Genomic DNA, 20,053 nt, shown 5'->3' with positions numbered 1-20,053 from the left:
ACACACACACACACACACACACACACACACACACACACCTACTGAAGTATAAATAAAGATTGGGGCAGTTTCTTAGTGCGAGTCTCTGAGACTGCCCTTGCTAGCAAGAACTCTGTGTGTTTCTCTTCTCTGAGTCTTTACTGAAGAAGTGTTTTAGAACATTTTCCCTAACAGATTTAAAAACTGCAAAAATATCTAATTGTTCAGAACAAGTTGTATGATTTGGAAAAGAAATATGTGTGCCATTACCAACAACAGTTAAAACAACAACATATTCTGATGTCATAGGGTTGGGGGTTGTATGAACTATCAGACTCAGTACAAAGCTGGTATCTATATGTCCTATCTAAAGGACACATGAGAGGAAAGTATCTTTGCAGCCTTAAATTCTAAATGACCTTTGACAAAATCCGAGAGGTGACTATGGCAGAATGATTCTGTTTGTGCATCCAGTCAATGAATCATGAAATATTCTGCGGTTATTAAATGTAAGTTTCAGGGACTTAATAAACAGATAGTAGGGAGCACCAACCCTGAGGAATGTCTGTATTAGAATTGAAAGAAAGCGAGTATACAGAGGTCAACATTAATTTCCATCAATATCAGATGTGTCAGAGTCAATTACTGATATGGTACTGGAGGGAAAAACAGCCACCTACGGTCTGAGCACCAAATGAGCAATCCTTACAGGAAGAAACACTTGGAAACAAGGAGTCTGAATGCTTATCTCCCACTCTCTGTACCTTTGGCATTGGTGCTGTAAAAAACAGCTCAGTCATCTGTAGGGAAACTGCTTTGGAGCTTATGGGTCACATGGGGAAATCAGTAGAATCTGTCAGATGGCCACGGCTTTCTAACTGAAAGGAAGTCCCTCATGAATTCTCTTCATTGTCACTACATAAACAACCCCCTTCAGTGTAATCTGAATTAACTGTTAAACAAAGCGTCTTAGTTCTGTTTTCCATATGACCTTTGTCTAAACATATGGTCTTACCTGAACGGTTGCGTTCTAGTACCCTGCTCCCTTTGACGTGGCACAGGTCACCTTGAGTACTGTTGCAGGTGGTGTTGAGATCAGCTTTGCAGTAGGTGGGGGACCCTCCCTGCACTGCTTGAGGGATATGTTTCTTCCTCTTTTTAGGTAACTTCTGCTTGGCCATAGCCAGAGAATAGTACATCCCAAAGTTATTGACGATAACGGGCACAGGCATGGCTATCGTCAGCACACCAGCTAAAGCACATAATGCGCCCACGACCATACCTGACCAGGTCTCTGGATACATATCACCATATCCCAGTGTTGTCATGGTTACCACAGCCCACCAGAAGCCGATGGGGATGTTCTTGAACTTAGTGTGGAGGGTAGCCGTGGGATCATTGGGCTTGGCGCCGATTCTTTCGGCATAGTATATCATTGTGGCAAAAATTAACACTCCCAATGCCAGGAAGATGATGAGCAGCAGGAATTCATTGGTGCTAGCCCGTAACGTGTGGCCCAGTACTCTAAGTCCCACAAAGTGTCGTGTTAACTTGAAGATACGCAGAATACGAACAAAACGAACCACCCTGAGGAAACCCAACGCATCCTTGGCAGCCTTTGAAGAAAGGCCGCTCAGCCCAACCTCCAAGTAGAAAGGCAAGATAGCCACGAAGTCGATGATGTTAAGAAGACTCTTAAAAAACTCCAACTTGACTGGGCAGAAGGTCACACGCACCAGGAACTCAATGGTGAACCAGAAGACACAAACACCTTCCACATACGTAAGAGCAGGATCCGTTTCGATCTCATACTGTGGACCTGAGTCGGTCACGTTGCTGTCCCGCGCCACATCAGTCTTGTTGATGATTTTGTTGAAAGCCTCATGAGTCTCCAAACAGAAGGTGGTAATGGAAACCAGGATGAAGAACAAAGACACGAAGGCAATAAACTAAGAGAAAGAAGACAAAATAGAGAAAAACATTAGCGCCATTACATTTCATTTCAACCATGGCTTCCTATACTATTTAGGATAGATTTGACACCAAAATCCTTCATTAAGTGTTCTCATGAGAAAGGGACAAACTACAACAGGTTTATTACATTTGCATCATTTTGAAGAGCGGAGACTCAATCTGGGAATGCAGATCCAGTCTAGTAAAGCAAGAAAGGCCCAGTAGACTTCAAACCCAGTGGAGAAAGGTGACGGGGAATCTCTTCATTTGTTTTTGCATATTGAGTTACACACCCGCTCTCAAAAACATACTTCATTCTGACCTCATAGTTTAGCTGCTGTTACTATATTAGTCTAGAGCCAATAGCTCAAGGCTTACAGGGCAAATTAAAAAGGCTATTCTGCTGTAGGATGTTCAAACCCTGATCTCTAATACATCTGGGCATGTCTATTAGCAACACGTTATAAAAAATGATCATCTTAATTATAGATCGACTGACTTTGGCCTTATTTCTGTCACTTATGTTAGTGCTAAGCAATTGTCTTTGGAGTAAGATGTGACGTATGGCAACTGGGAAAATGCCATACCTTATCAAACCCTGTAAGATGCAGTATTATTTGAAAGGTCAATAGTAAATTGCTATGCTATAATAGGTTAACTGGCACCCAGTTGCAGACTTGTTCTTAACTCATTCACTGGTAGCGTACCTTACTGGACATCCTTGAGCAGATAGAAATTTGTTGCACAGTGGTAAAGTCTAAATCTATAGATCTACGATAAAAATATCATTGACATCAGTTTGGCATTAGCAATCTATTCATTTTCCCAGAGGGAGTCTGCATGTTATTAAAGTAACATCGATAATTTCCCAAGCTATTTTACTTCATGTTTTTGACATATTTTGCAAATCCTTAATGGAAACAGCTTCCTGAGCTCAAATCCAGACATTGAGCTGCTGTGGAAGAAGACATGCTCAACCCTCTCTAAGAGCTAGATGGAGCAGATTTACAGCCTGGTATGCTGCTTCTCCACCATCCTCCCACAGTCCCTCCACTGGTGCGCTCTACCTACTGTGCTCTAAAGAAGTCGTTTCACACTCTGCCTTGTTTTGGATTGCATGACTCACACGCTCTCATAAATATCATTGCCACTATTTGGGTTACTGTGATCCTGAACTGTGTGTGTGCATTCACTCAAGTGCCTCTCTTTATGTATCTTTACTACCCTGTAAGTGTTTTTGTTCATACACTTTCAATGGCACAAAGTTAAAGCCTCAGCACAGTGTGTGGGGATAAGTCGGTATCACTAAACACCATGTACTGTGGATTACTCAGTTTATATGTATTTTGAGATTGTTGATTATATAGTATATGTAGATAGATATGCAGAAAGTGCTGTAAAAAGTTTGACAGAGGCAATATAACAAGGCTGTTCAGTTCCCACCTCTGACATTGGGCTATGAGTTTATTTTTCCTCTACTACAGACTGATCCAAGCTGTAGGCGAAGGTAAACAAGATGCCATTGCTGCAGTGGGATGTCACTTCTGAACTAACACAATAAATCTCCGCAGTACAGTGCACTGCATGTGAAGGATTTTACTCTGATTTTGCTAAGAAATTAAGCAAATCATCGGACTCAATCTGGATGCAATCAAATTCTGATACCTGCTGCAAAAATAAACATCATTCAGAAGAATAATGCTCCCTCTCGAGGGCCGTGGCTGAGTCTGTCCAAACTGTTTGAAGGATTCCAAAATGCAAGATCTAAACAACTGAGACGGGTTTTCACGTCATGCACGGTTTGAATACAAAATATAAGCGTAGTTTTTGAGAGCTGAATGAGTAAAAAGTTTGTTTTTGTGGTTTAGAGCAGCGGTCTCCCACCCCCGGGCTACGGACCAGTACTGGGCCGCGCGAGAGTTGAGGCTCAGGTGTGAAATTCATGGGTTTCAGGTTTTTATCGGTTTTTAGCGTTATTTTTTTAATCATTTTTATCGTTAACTCTGTTTCCCTGGGTCTTTTCCTGTGTGTTATGAATACATTTTTTGGTACCGGTACTGGTTTTATTTTGTTATATTTATCTGCGACACCTGAAAGGCCGGTCTATGAAAATATTGTTGGACATAAACCGGTCTGTGGCGCAAAAAAGGTTGGGGACCGCTGGTTTACAGGGTTTACAAGTGTGCTTATCAGCCACAACCACAACAGGCAACATGAAAAATACTGATCACGTTATTAGAATGCAATGTATTGCTAGAAATCTAAGACTACTGCTGTATGTGTAGATATTATTTTTACATTTAACCCTACCAAAGACAGGCACCAACCCATGGTAGCAGCCTGTGCCTGCAAGACACTGCACCCCGCCAAGGTGTTGACCCAGCTTTGAAACTGCAGATTTGAATCTGATGGAGCATATGTGGCATGCACTGTAACATGCTAACCAGCAGGACCAAACAATCCTTTGCCAGCACCACAGGATGCCACCATAGCTCCAGTTTGCATGCCCCGATAGGTCAGAGCTCCTGTGGAAGCTCTTTTAAATTTTCAGTGTTTGTTTGTTTTGTTTGTTTTGTAGTCTCTTCTTTGTGTACATTAAACAGAAAAATGGAAAAATTCACTACTTCAAAATTCATTCTTTTTTCCTGTGTTTCTTTTATGATGTCTTTATTTCACCTTCCCTGCTGTCTCCATCTCTGTCTTATCATGACATTGGCTGAAACGAGCAGCCTGAGCTGTTTCCTGTAGCTGTGTGGATGCTGCGCCAACTAATGACTAGTTCTGTCTCATGCTGGGATGTAATTCTGATGTGTTCACGTCTGTAGAGAAAGGATGTAGCATACAGCAGCCTTTAAAAGCTGGATCACGTCACAGTACAGCAGCTGGACCTGAGCTCACACTCACATGCTGGTGTAGCACTGATGCCCCTGTTTACACACAGCCTCACAAGGTTATTTATGGTAGGTGTTAAAAATGCAAATGTGCTAACTTATCATGTGATTGCAGCACATGCACTCTGCATGATGAAGAAGTCCTGTGCTTCTATGAGTCGCTGTTTAAAGCCAGCACAGGGAGCACCACACACACACACACACACACACACACACACACACTGTTCAGTCGATTTCTGAACAATGCAGATCTAATTTAGCCGGAGGACGAGCTCCCTTTGTGTGGCATGCTTCTTCAGAGAGTTTTTCAGACACAGTGATAACAGCTGCTGAGGAGCTACGACCTGTGACCTTCATGTACGGCTGCCACGTCACGTGCACATGGGGTAGAGACTGTAGATTTGACAGTAGAAAAAGTATGTCCACCAATACTGCTGACAAAAACTATTTGCTTATTTGTCACTATAACAAGGCAGCCCTTAGCAGCTGGATTTACAGTGAGAAACGGGACAATTTTAGTGGAACAAACTTATATTTATTTGCCATACAGCTCTCTTTAAAAACAATTCACTCTTGAGCTTCTTCACAGCACAATCAACCCTCTCTAATGAGAGCTGGCAGCCTTAAATACCTTCAGCTGTCACAGACTAAACCATTATTCCACTCACAGGTGAATTCTTAAATCCCAACCTCCCACCACAGTATACAATATACCAATGTGAATAAATAAATAAATACATACATTTCACATTTAATAAATATTATAGACTTTAATCCTACACCAAACCCAATATTATAAAACCCCAAAAACCCAAGCACAAAGGATTCCCCACACTCCCTTAACCCATGGTCTCTCCCGGAACCTTTAAATGGTGTCTGGACCCCGGGGAAACATTTGCCCAAACACCTTGGAGAGAACACAGGTTTCCTTACTGGTAAAAGCTTATGTTCTCTCAATCACCATTCCTTTCTCCTCACAGACACCACCACGTTCCTAGATGAAGAGCAGCTGTACAGGATCTGAAACAAGGCTAGCAACTGATTTTGAAATTCCCAGTAAATATTCAATTAAACTTCTTGTGTGCAAATGTTTAACTGTGCAAATCCATGCTGAAAGTGCGATGCTAAATGAAGTGCTTGATAAGGTGCCTTTAATAAAGTGCAAGGTGTTCTCTAAAGTGCTATACAGATTATAATATAAATAATAGTAAGGCAGTCCTCTTCCTTACAGTCACACGTCGATGTTTCAGTTCATTAAACACATTATAAAATTAGACAAAGTAAAAAAAGAACCCAAGTAAATACAACATGCAGTTTTTCAAAGCTGTTCCCTTAATAAAGTAGTTTGAATAACTTTTCACTTAAGCTGGATTTTGATTTTCCTCGGGTTATCTTTGTCTAATTATATTTTTTGTCTAATTCTTGTGCTGATCAATTAAAAAATATTAAGTATGAAACATTCTTCATTATGTGTGAAGAGAGAATGGGGGGACAGTGGCTCCTTTTCTGCCATCATGTTGGATAAGTGTGAGAAAATGGATCGATAGATTATTTAGATTTTATTTTACCAGTTTACCAGTCCAGTTAATCAGGAGGGCTCTACTACAGAACACTGTATGAAAAACAAATTAGAAATATGGCCTTTTTTTAATCTCCTGCATTGAAAAATTCCCCTCAAAAAGGAAACATCCATCAGTTCTACTAAAGGACCAGAGCTGTTGTATCAGTGAACTCTAACATGGTCTCTATGATTGAATGCACTCTTGATCTAAACACGATGAATCTCAAAGGTGCCTCTGAAGCTGATTTGGTGTTTTTAACACACTAACAAAAAAAACAAAACATCATCACTGTGTTGTTTGCTCTGTTTGTCCAGTGGATTTATTCTGCAGACTGAATTGAGCATCTTGGTCTCCAAGGGCAACTAGCACAGCAATAACCTTTGGCATTGCTTTAAGCATGACTGAAATCTCAAGCATATCTTTCTCTCCCCTTACAATATATATGCAGCCGTTTGTTCTTACTGAATATCAACAAGTGGCTTGGAAAAAGATGAGACCTTCATGTTGCTCAGGCGCTGATTTTGTGTTATTTTATTGTGTCTGAGCTGAACGCTTTCATATCACTGCTGCATCACGTTAGGCTTGGTTCCCTATCTGCCACTCAGAGGAAGAACTGTCTCCTTCAGGAAAGACTTTATTTTATTATTTTATGATGTAGTGTTAACTAGGGATGGGTACCGGTGTCCGGTGCCATGATGGCACCGGTTCTGACATAAACGGTAGTAACCAGACCGAAAAGCAGCGCACATTTCGGTGCTTTATTTCGGTGCTTTTTTTTCCTGAGTGTGATACACTTTAGATTCTAGCCAATAATTTTACGTTTCCCAGGATAGTAGGCGGGGCCAGGTACGTACGTTCTGTTAGAGCAGAGCTACAGATTAAAAATGTCCAAGGCGAAGCGGTCAAAAGTCTGGCTGTACTTCACAGCAAAATATGCAAACTCAGCAGCAACAAGTGCTTTAAGCTGATACTGTGATACTGTCAAAGGAGGTAACACCAAGAATCCGATTAAACAGCTGGCGACGCGTAGCGTTTTTTTAAAAGCCCAGAAATGCGCTGTATTTGATAGCTTGCTGCGAGACCTCACACCGAGCACATCTACTGCGGGTGGGTTGCCTGTTATGCAACATCCCCCAAAAACACGAAGAGGAGAGTCCTGGCCCCTAGCTCTGCCAGTGTAGCAGAAATGATGACGGATGATGATGGCAGCAGCCGTTCTTCTCTGCGTGAGTAGCTAATTTACGTTGAGTAGGCTAACCACGTTATTACATTAATGCATGTAAGGTGAACTAGCAAACACCATCATAGCTACATGCGGCTGTCTTCTTGTTTGATGGCAGATACTCCCTTCACCCTGGCCAAAAAGGCTAAAATGACCAAAGAAAAAGTGGAAAACAGTTAAACATGAGAGGTTTAGGACAAAGTTTGTGTTTTTTCCATTGTTTAAGCACTGCTTCCAGCCAAGAGTGATACCATATATGCCCCATAGCTGCAGAAAAGGCTAACATTGTTATCTTTTTACAAAAAACAGCTGAACATGAGAGGTTTTTGGACCAATTTTGTGTTCTCCATTCTTTAAGCACCGGTTTGAGCACCGTTTGAGCACCGGCACCATTTCAAAAGTACCGATTTGGCACCGGTATCGGATAAAACCTAAACGATACCCATCCCTAGTGTTAACTCTGATTATTCAGAAAAACCATAAGCAGCATCATGAAACCAGGATTTCATAATGACTGAGAAATGAAAAGCAGGAGATCAAGTCATCCATGTAGTACCTCTGTTAGACGCACTGTACAAACAGAGTGATTCATTAGGAGTTTCTGTCAGCAGCCCCATCACCTCCCCAAACCCTGATGGGGTCTGATAGTTGTCAGACTTGAACCGTGGAAGCCATCCTCATAATCACACAATTTTTCACCTGACATTTCTGCCTCGTGTCTCTTCTCGCTGTCCACAGCCAGGAGAAGAGACACGAGGAAAATGCCAGATCAAACTGCTGCAAACACACCAGCTTCCAGTGCATCACAACTGCCTTTGTCCTGGTAGCACAACAGATGTCACATTCAACACCAGTGTGTGTGGACTCCACAGCTTTCTGCAGTCAGGGTTGATACATGAAAGAAAGCCTTGTCCTGATTTAAACATGAAGTCAAGGCTTCGTCTACTCTGCACATCACATCTGCTGTGTTCTCGCTCGAGTACATGGTTTTAAAAAACAGAAACACTTTGGACTGTGTTTGATTCACCACCTCCATCTATGCATACGTTTGCAGGCATTTGCTCCGCCTGGGTCAGGTGCTTCCATTTGTAATAGTGATCAGACAGCAGTTGGATTTATTATAGCGGAAATGTAGTAAATACCACAGAGACAAAACTACATCCTCTACAGTGCAAGAGCTCAACGTGTGTCAGAGGTTGCAGTACTGCTGAACTGTCATGGAGAGATCCATGATTATTAGCTGCCAGTCTGGAAAGACATTTACAGTCCGTTGTGACGATAAATGTCTTAAACCCCACGATTTGAGATATTCTCTGTAAATCCCGGTAGCTTTGGGTCTCAGTCATAGAGCTAAAAACAGAACGACTCTAATGGACAATACATTTGTTTGTATACTGGCACAGCAACACGTAGGATGGACAAATCTTGGCAGTCTCCCAGTGAAAAATCCCCCACATTCACATGCACAGACACAACCAGCTCACCGCGCTGCTCAGGCTCTGTTTCAGAAACTGCCCTGCTGGCTTGGCCAATCAGCACGCTTGCTGTCCTCACGTCCACCATCTGTTTGACACTATGAGTGGAAGCTCTGTGTTCGGTCCCTGGACCCGAGACCACCATCCACCACTGTGATGGTGAAGGCCCCTGTAAAGCTGTTATGACATGATGAAGCTAAGGGGACCCTGGAGGTGCTAACACAGTCTGAGAGGAAGTCAGACACATGCACACACGCGTGTGCACACTGACATGATGAAACCTGTGGGCTTTGAGCCTGTATGTGAGCTGTCTTGTTTCTCTTCTGATTGTCTGGTTATAATTTCAGTTTCAGGGCTTTTCCATGTCTCAGCTTAAACTGCACGTCCACATAGTCGCAGCCCTAACTCCCAGTATGCAAAGATAGCATGTACTGGGAGGGTGCATTCACCTCGAGACACCTGATCCCTCTGGCTCTGCTGCTACTCCACTAGCTCTTTAGTCCAATCCAACATTACATGAGGTTTATGACATTGTAACACAAAATGGGCAGTTACCAAGTCAATGAACTTTATCCCAGTGGTGAACAGCTGTGCTGGTGTAGTTCTTCTTCCCACCAGCAAGAGTCGCTACAGTTCTTTCATGCCAAGATTTGTTTGTTATTAGCTGTAGAGTTAGTAATGCAGCATACTTTGAGAAAAGACTGACTCAGCATGTTGTTCTGATAAACATCTACATCCATCCTCTTCGTTGTTTTACAGAAAGCATCGCTTATGAGTATTTAAGTTGAACAAGAGTTAATGCAACTATATTTGCTATTATTTATGCACTTTTATGGTTAAAGGTGTACTGTATTCAGATTTACTTTCTTTCCAATGTTAGCTAGTTCAGTCAACTGATTTGCATTATCGTGTGAATATATAGACTGAATATTGCTTATTTCTTCTGTTTGTAGTTTCACTCTGTTGATAATTGAAGGCAGCGTCAATAAAAGGGACGATACACCTGTCAGTGTTCGGGGAGTTTATCTATCTGCATAACTGTATGGAGTGTAGCAGTGAGGGCAGAATAACAGCTACCACTGGGAGTGAGCACCACAGTCCTCTGGTGACCAACTGTAATGAAGAAAAAGGGATAAATATGCAGTTCGTCTAATGGCCACTTGGCTTCAGGTGAGTCAGTCGCCTGCTGCATAAATGGTTTCAGACTTCAGACCAGCTGTAGGGTTGGTCTTTTTTAAAATTCATGATTCATCCATTTCACACCAGCAGCTGTAACTAATGTCTGCCAGGCTCCGCCCCCACCAACTGGAGTAACTGAACTGGACCTATCAGCATTTGGAGAACGTTTGAATGAATGCTACGACTATCATATGGCTGTCTGTGTGATGCAGACTGTGCAAGAAGTCTGTTCTTCAGTTTGGGTGAAAGTCACACGGAAACACGGATCTATGTGCTGCACCTGCTTGCACTGACCTGCTGCAGTCATTAGATTCATTTAGAGTCAGATTTCAAAAGCTCTGATGAACTCAATTTATACTTCATTTATAATACTCATAACAACACAGCATCCAGAAGTAGATGCTGAGCACACTGAAGGTTTCACAGCTGAAAGAGCCAGACATTTCTCAAAGAGAGCCAAAAACACGACTCCAAAATAAATACTAGAACTGCTCCGTGTGTTCGAGCTCGGTGAGCTGGTGATGGTTAAATATTTTGTTATTTCTGAAGTGAGCAAAACAACAACAACAACAACATTTTCATTTCAGTGTTGAAAAAAATGTAAAAATAAAAGCATTTTTCCATTAAACACAAATTTAATTGATCAAAGTTCAAACAGATCCTCTCAGTGTAAATATGTTGCTACCTTGCATTACTCTAGCTGGATCAGGCAGAGATCAGCGTGCAGACATCCAAAGCTTTCTGCTCCTTCAGTCGCTGAGTTTAGCTCCAGCTGGAAGCAGAGACCCCCGGGCAGAGACATCCCTCCGTCTGTCACTCAGTAGTGTTGTGTCTCTTCAAAGCAACTCCCCCTCCTTGCTTTCACATCACTACAACCCACTTTTCTGACAACACACCAGGGAGCAACACTGATCACCTACATAATGACGAGAGCGTCTAGCGCTGTATCTAACCCTGTCTTCTTCCTCTCTTTGCGCTGCCTAGTAACCAATGAAGTGAGTCTCGTAAACATAAATCAAACCGATTCCACAGCTGCTTGTTTTCTGACTTTTGGAAGTCTGTAATCCGAGCAGATTAGGGATTTTTGCAGCTAGCGAGAGAGACGGACAAAACAGATGGACCACATATTCCAGATGAACCGTTAGCTGTCTCCATATCTAGAAAACCTCCATGTATCTATGCCACAAATCACTTTTAAGTGTCTTTTATGGACAGAGAGTTAAATTATAAAGAGTTGTTCACATTTGACATTTTAACTGTCATTGTTTTTATTTATTTATTTATTCATTTGTTTATTTAACAAAAACATATTTGGATAAAAGTTTGGTTAGCTTGATCAGCGAGACACATTGATGCTCTGCATGTGTGGACAGGTCTACACTGATGCCTGCAAAGAGGTGCAAACAAGTGAACAATTAACACTAGGATTTTATTCGTAGGACTAGCAGACCGCTAGCAGCTACTGTCAGAAGCCTTACTGAAACTTAAACTAGTGAGCTATAAACACTTTTCATAAAGTTTGGAAGAAGCTTGTAAGCGTGTTTGCAATGAGCTTCCAGTTACATGATCCCATTAGAGTCAGATTTGCGTCACTTCTTGTGTCCGCACACATTTAAAAAAACAAAAAACAGAAATTCTGTTTCATCCCAAATGTGTTTGGGTCAAATCTTGATAATAAACGTAAACATGATTATCATTGATTGTATTGTTACAGTACTCACTGTCGAATTTGTAATAATATACACAACACATATGCAGGTAACTAATGTTTTAGTGTTGACATCAGACAATCAGACGAGGAAAAACAACCCTTGCAAATCACAAACAGGCTCTATTTCAGCTTTTTCTGCTTTCATGTGAAAATTCCCACATGGAAAAGATATTTATAAATCTTATAAAGTTTGAATCTGTCTTGTGTGAAACTTGTATGAAAAGCATATAAGAGTGAAAAATTATATAATGAAACTTGTATGTTTTGGATACTTACTGGAACGATGTATGAAAGTAATGAGAAAGTGGCCACTTTCATGAGTAATCACACATAAGTTTTTACTATTTCTTTTCCATATGGGTTGATTTGAATTGAAACATCAAGTTTGATGGCAGCCCTTTCTTTAAGGACAGGCTCAGTCTACATGAAGATATTCTTCACTTGTTTGACCTTTCAAGTGTGAATAAGAGGCCAAGTGACTGACACAATCCTCCAATGATGCTGTTTTCAAACGCTGAACATGCTGCTGTCCACTCTGTGTAGTCAGTCTGCTGAATACTAACACTGAAAGCTAAGTGAACTGAGTAGACAAGGAGAGAGTATAGAAAACTGGCACCGATATAGAAGATTTTGAAATCTTGAAGTAGTTTAAAGCTAAAGTTCTGTAAAGCTCACTCGCCCTGTGGGGATCGAGAACCTTTGGATGACTGCATCCGGAGAGTCCAGCCCGTTAGCTGTATACACAGTTCGTGTATGTTCTTAGGCTTGCTGTTTGCTAGCTGGGCCACCCTGTAGGAACACTGTGCATGCTGTCGCATTCAGCTCCCAATCTAAAATCAAACAGCAGCTAAATCAACTTTAATCAGTGTAGTTAACTGAATGGACCATTTAAAGATCATTGTACCACATACATAATTAAACCGCCAAGTAACTGATTTCCATCTCAGCCTTTATTTAATAAAAGAAAGCCCTGTGTCTATAAAATAAGCAGGGGAAAAATAGAGCAAGGGGCTGCGAGGACAGTGATGAGTCCTGGGGAATATCAGAGATGGCAAAAATAGAGTCTATTAATCTTACATTACAGTAAAGTCCTCCCCAAACGCATGTTTTTGTCAGACACAGGACTGCACTTTTCTTCATCCATGTCAGCTGCCACCATGGAAACAGCACCGTTCCTTTTTTCCTTTTTGTGATCGCTCACGATGGTGAATCGCAAATGAGGAGAGAGAAAGGGAAGAAGAATGGGAGGCGGAGGAGGCAGCAGAGGGGTAAATGAATGCTCGTGTTCTTTAGCAGGGAGAGGGTTTCCCCTCACTGTCACTTCCTGCCTCGGTCTCCCTGAACTAAAAACATGTTTTTGTTGTTGTTAGCACAGACTAATGACAATGCAACATTAGCTGCTGTCTCTCAGCCTAAGAGACTGGTTTCAGCGCTTACTGAGAACCAACAGATGATGCAGGACAGATGTTAGCAAGCAACATCCAACCCCACACTGCAAACCGAAAACCACAGAATGTTCTCTCTGGCATTAGCTCCCTCATTATACTGCTCGCTGTGACATGACAGCCAGCTCACAGAGGGAACCCTTCTAACTCCACAGATTTTGGCAACCAGCCACTTGTTGGGGCTAAAAATAGCCTATCAAAATTTTTTCCAGGCATGCTAATTTGAATAATTCGTTGTCACTTTAAGTGGATGAAGTCAGCGTTGGAGGAAATGTTGGGGAGCTGAGGTAGAGACAAATGAATCCTTGCCAGCCCCTGCTGTTGACTCAAAGGGTCAAGACAAATGTAGAGATTCAGCTTTAATGAGCACAAGGCCTAATTTATGCTCATATGATTTCTTTGGTATTGTGCAATACATTCATTCGCTTCCTCTTATCCTTTTCAGGGTCGTGGGGGGCGCTGGAGCCTATCTCAGCTGTCATAGGGCGAGAGGCGGGGTACACTGTGGACAGGTCGCCAGTCTGTCGCAGGGCCAACACACAGGGACAGACAACCATTCACACTCACATTCATTCGCACATTCACACCTAGTGACAATTTGGATTATCCAATTAACCTATCCCCACAAGCTGCATGTCTTTGGACGGTGGGAGGAAGCCAGAGTACCCGGAGAGAACCCACGCAAACACGGGGAGAACATGCAGACTCCACACAGAAAGACCCCGGCCTGATGGTGGAATTGAATTCAGGACCTTCTTGCTGTGCGGCAACAGTGCTAACCACCGTGCCACCGTGCTGCCAATTGTGCAATAAAAAGTACGATGTGACAAAGCTAGGTTCATGGAGCATTTAAGATAGATTATGTTGATAGGATTCAGCCTGTGTTTGCCATTAAACCACATCTAGTTCAAACCAGGCAGCATCTCGAGAGAACTGCTGACCAACAGGGTCACAACAGTGGCTGTATTTTTGGAAAATCACAGCCTGTTAGAGCCTTTACATGGACATTTTTATTTTAATACAAACAGAATAGCTTGCTACTTCCAGTCACCTGCCTGCATTTTGTAGGGCTTGCCCTGTTTCCAAGCCTTTTCATTGCACTGTGTGACAAACCATCTGATGTGAAAAGTTAAAATAACAAAAGCTGAAGTAATAGTTCCATTTAAGGAATCAGAACAGCTAAAACCAAAGAAACTGGCCGGTGTTACATACAGAAAGGTTTTTTTGCATATTCTTGTATACGTGGATCACCACAGTGGATCACAAATAATCAAGCTATAACTGAAGTGCAGACTTAATTCAACTTATTGAGCATAACACTATATTAATCTGTTTATTTAGATACAAAGTATTTCTATAAGTAACTGGAAAAACTAATATAATTTTATACATAAGGACTGTTTGAAGTCTTGGATCCGTCACAGTCAAAATCAATGGCTGAAGTCTAGAACCAAAAGAAATCACCAAATAATGCGTACCTTCATTTACTGCAACAGCTTTTACTTGTTTGTGAGTCTCTGCCTAGAGATGGACCGATCCGATATTACGTATCGGTCCGATACTGACCTAAATTACTGGATCAGATATCGGAGAGAAATAAAAAATGTAATCTGATCCATTCAATATCACAAAACCTGCAACGTAGTGTAACCCAGCTCATAACCTTAACGCGCCAGAGGAGTATGCGTCTCGTGATAGAGCGGTTGTGGCATGCGAGACCTGTCGGCGGTCTGGTTGAGCATTTGGAGCCTCACTACGTGCTTCCAAACCGGCATTTCATCTCCGAGACAGTGATCCCAGAGAAGTAAAGCAAGTGTGTAAGTTCATCTCTGAATGTTTGTAAAGCATTCCCAGCGACTGCCTCTCTCCCTCCCTCTCCTGTTGCTACTTCAATCATGAAACTGATCAATGATCAGCTGATTGGCTTTTCTCTCTTGTTTATTTATCGCCCACTTTGCACCAGAAAGAGGAAACCAGGCGCTAAACAACAGCAGCACGTTTAAGCTTGATCAGCTGTTGGTAGAATTTATTTAATGTTACTTTCTACACCGGCTGGTAACTGTGCAGGGGCGGGTCTAGCAAAGTTTTGCCAGGGGGCCGATAGGGCATTAACAGGGAAAGGGGGGCACAAAGAAATACTTTTCTTTCTTATTGTCATTTAAATTGTCGAGCTTTTAATAAATAATTATCTGAATCTTTCACCCAAAGTTTTAATCTGATGTAAAATATATAGAAGTCCATTACTGTATATGAACTATTAAGTCAAATTTATACCCTAGTAAGCTATAGTGCTTTTTCCTTTGGGAAGGTACCATCTGTGCAGTCTGCAAGTCTGTTGAAGAAGATTTTGAATCTATTTAATATTGTAGAAAAACAATTGATTTCTGTGCATTTTTAGTTTTATTTATTTTTTACACGTGCATTAAATTAAAGTTGATTACGTCAGACAGTCAGAAATATTATAATTCTGATCATTTATCAGTACTGATACATGTGACACTTCATCAGAATTGTGAACATCACAGCAGATGCCTTTGTGTGAAAGTAACTGAGAATAAAACACAGAAAAACATGAAGGAGATTTTCCTGGTCTGGCTTTTTATAGCAGATAACCTTAAAAATCTTCTACAATCTTCTGCATATAAAGTTTAAATTTCTTCAGTATTGAACAACAGAAAAAACAGGCTTTCTTGTCCGAGGTCATTTAAGTGAAGAAAAGAAAAGAAAAAGACAGCAGCCACAGCGCTGTAAACAACGGTAGACTGGTGGGTAATAAGTGAATGAATAATACAGAAAACAGAGATTGGAGACGGAAACTGTTCTTGAAGTACAGAGAGAGAGAGAGAGAGCTAGCTGTGCATGAAGTGTGATTTTAATAGTCGTGGAAGCAAAACAGCAAAATTCATGACGACATTGATCAAATGTGAAGCGCAGTTTGCTGCTTCTTTTGCTGCTGGCTCGGTGAATTTTGGTTGGAGAGACAAAACCTGCAGCTCAGAATCAGCACAAAAAAACATAATCACAGCGCGGACCGGACGCATCAGGATCGCTGAGCTCCGACAGCGTGTCCGTCTGCGGGCCGTCGGGTGAGAAAGCCGAGAAAGACAAAGCTGATTCTGATGCGTCGGGTCTGTGTTTACGTCTTTGTGTGGAGTCCGTGTACCTGCTCTCATCTGCTGTTTGGTTGTTGTTGAAATGGTTTTGTGAGCTTTAATCTGAGAATCTGGCGTTTCTGGCAAAACACAGTTATATTTAAAAGTCGATTCAGGATTTAATGAATCGATATCGCTTTATTCAAGCTACTCACCTCCCACTTCTACCTGCACTTTCAACTGGACCACGGCCAATCAGAGAGGTCCCGCCCCTGACTATCTCTGATTGGTTTAGTCCACGATAGGGGCACAATGTGTGTCTGTTGTTGACCACGGGGAAGGTTGTAGATTTTTTTTTTTGCTACCTGAACAGTTGGTCGCACAGGTGCAACCAAATATTTTTTTTTAGTCGCACCACTGAAAAATTTGGTCGCATTTGCAAATGCGACCAATTTGGTCGCGACCAAATTGGTCGCACTCTAGAGCCCTGCTATTAGTTAGGTTGTTTAATATTTCCACTAAGTACTCTTTAAAATACCAGAATAGGGAGTATGGAGCAGGTTTAAGTTTATTAGATTTTGCTGATCTATGAAATATTTTGGGTGCAGTGTATTTTTTGCATACAGGTACAACAGAATAGCTTTAGTTTTGTTTTGTTTTTTAAACTTGAGTATGAACTTATACAAAATGCAGCAAGATATTTTAAAAAAACATTTTACTGATTAGAAAATTCGCTATATCGGATTTATATCAGTATCGGCAGATATCCAAATTTATGATATTGGTGTCAGTATCGGACATAAAAAAAAAGTGGTAACGTGCCATCTCTTCACTGTACCCGGACAAATATCTAAACAGTCCAAGTTGCATCCATTTCTTTAAAGCCTATAGGCTCCATAGGTTGTGCAGTATGGATTAGGGAGGTGTGTAACCTGTTAAGAATGAAGCACTGGTGTTGAAATGCCCGTATACATCCCTTACATGAACAATGAGCAAACCAGCTAATAAAACTGTGTGTCACCACAATGTTCCTTGTATCTTAAACTAAGCACATTTCTCAGCTGTTGTTTCCTGTCAAAGCTGGCCCAAATAATTCCTGGTAAAAAAAAGAAAAACAAAGAATTGAAGACAAAGATTAAAGTGAACAGCAGGCAGACAGCATGTGAACGCTTATCGTAACATCACTCAAAAACCTACAACAAAAGCTGTATTCAACCTCTCCAGTCAGACAAAAATACTCCTGCTTGAAGATCCCAGTGAGAATGTGCTTCTAAATATAACCAACAAGCCTCTCTTACTGCTTTGCTCTTTCATCTGTTCATCTAACCATCAATATTTCAGCTCTTTGCTTCAGACAAATCACTGACTCATGAATGTTGATACTTATTTGAGCACGCTTACAGTACAGTGGCATGAATAGTAGACATAATGGTGCTGATGTATTTAAGAACCCGTATGTCACAAAAAAAGGTTCAGTCGGGGAACACATGATTTGAATCCCTGCTGGTTTTATACGTTTGCTCGCTAACAAAGAAACGATCAGTCCATGATTTCAATGGTTGAACAGTGAGAGGCAGAACAAGCACCAATAATGCATTTCAAGAAAGTGATAAATTTAGTTGTAAGTTATACAAAGTTATACATTTTCATGAATGAAATAAGTATTTGATCCCTTTGCAAACTGTGCTTTAGTACTTGGTGGCAAAACCTTTGTTGGCAATCACAGAGGTCTGGCGTGGATCGTAGTCGGCTATAAATTTTGCCCACACCTCAGGGGGGATGCTGTCCCACTGCTCTTTGCAGAGGATGTCATTAATGTTTCGTGGCTGATGTTTGGCAGCTCGAACCTTCACCTCCCTCCACAGATTTTCTTTGGGATTAAGGAGACTGACTCAGCCACTCCAAGACCTTAATATTCTTCTTCAGCCAATCCTTTGTTGCCTTGACAATGTGTTTTGGATCACTGTCATGCTGGAATACCCATCCACGACCCATTTTCAATACCCTGGCCTAGGGAAGGAGGTTCTCACCCAAGATTTGATGGTACATGGCCCCATCCACCCTCCTTTGATGTGGTGCAGTTGTCCGATCCTCTTGGCAGAAAAACTACCCCAAAACTTAATGTTTCCACCTCCATGTTTGACGGTGGGGACAGCATTCTTAGGCAGGTCTTATCTGACCACAACACTTTCACCTCTGAATCGTTGAGATGTTCAGGGGCAAACTTGTGCTTTCTTCAGCAGGGGGACATTGCGGGCAGTGCAGAGTTTCAGTCCTTCACGGCATGGTGTGTTACCAGTGGTTTTCTTGGTGACTGTGATCCCAGCTGCCTTGACATCACCTCCTGAGTAGTGCTGGGCTGGTTCCACAGCGTTCTCATTTTCATTGAAACCACCAGGTGAGATCTTGCGTGGAATTCCAGACTGAGGGGGATATTTTATGGTTCCTCCATTTGCAAATCACACCAGCTGTTGACACCATCCCACTGCTTGACGATGGTCTTGTAGCCCATTCCAGCCTTGTGTAGGTGCAAAATCCTGTAGCTCTGTGGTCTTGACCATGGTGAAGAGTTCTGGATAGACTGATCGCTTCTATGGACATCTGCCTTTTATAAACGCTGGGAAGACTCCCAGTGTCAGCTTATTACCAGTATAAAACACACCTAGGAGGCAGAAATCGTCCTGATGGATCAAATACTTATCCCCTTCATGAAAATGTGAATTCATTTATAACATTTCTGAAGTGAATTTTTCTGGATTTATTGGTGATTGTTCTGCCTCTCACTGTTCAAATACACCTACCACTGAAATAATAGACCGATCATTTCTTTGTTAGTGGCAAACTTACAAAATCAGCAAGGATTCAAATGATTCTCTTTTTTTTTTTTTTTTTTTTTTTTTTTTTAAATGAAATGATCCTCTTACTGTGCTGTGTTTGGAATCTTGACAAAATAAATAAATAACAGTTAAAAAAACAGAAACTTACAAAAAGTAAAAATGTATACTTTTCCTTTAACTTAAAAGCAGCAGTAACAACATTTCATTGCTTGGACAAGTCCTACACGATCATGTGAAACAGACCAGGATCAGAGACGAGGCTCCAGTGGAAGACTAATAGCCTCATCTGACTTAACATCCTTGATGTTTCGTGGTCCACAACACATCTGATTCAGGATGGCACAGAGCGCTCTGGGCCTGGCTGTCTGGTAAGTTGAGGAGCCTCAATTTGACAACAGGATTGTCGTGTGAGCCACAGTGGAAAAAGGCAGACATACAAGCCAGTGGTTTTTTTTGTTTGTTTTTGCCTTTCCCGTTTGGATCTTTAGCCATCAGAATTGTTGTCTGAAAGCCAAGAGAGATGCCAAGCGGATTTACTTTACCAATTGGATCATTGTGCAGCAAGCAAGATCGACAACGCACAATGTGCTTTGAGCAGCAGCCAAGAAAGGTGTAGTTTGTGTCTGTGAACACCTGTGTGGATCAGACCGCTGTATTCAAAAGGTTTCTCCATGTAACGATCTGCTAGGGAGTGTGGGGAGCCATAG

At 41.6% G+C, this 20,053-nt stretch overlaps 1 protein-coding gene across 5 annotated transcripts in view; it reads right to left on the bottom strand.

Annotated features, from left to right (window-relative positions):
- The window catches only part of kcnc2 (potassium voltage-gated channel, Shaw-related subfamily, member 2), a 120,585-nt gene that overhangs the window by 10,562 nt on the left and 89,970 nt on the right, over positions 1-20,053 (bottom strand). For all 5 annotated transcript variants that reach the window (XM_005753680.1, XM_005753681.1, XM_005753682.1 and 2 more), the window contains exon 2: positions 995-1,928. In XM_005753680.1, the coding sequence (XP_005753737.1) occupies positions 995-1,928 (934 nt within the window). The remainder of the gene's footprint in view (positions 1-994; positions 1,929-20,053) is intronic.

Source organism: Pundamilia nyererei, unplaced genomic scaffold, assembly GCF_000239375.1.
Source record: "Pundamilia nyererei isolate P.nyererei 1_Seehausen unplaced genomic scaffold, PunNye1.0 scaffold00450, whole genome shotgun sequence".
Classification (NCBI taxonomy): Eukaryota; Metazoa; Chordata; class Actinopteri; order Cichliformes; family Cichlidae; genus Pundamilia; species Pundamilia nyererei.
The sequence above is the reverse complement of the archived record's forward strand: the minus strand, read 5'-3'. Positions and strand labels throughout refer to the sequence as shown.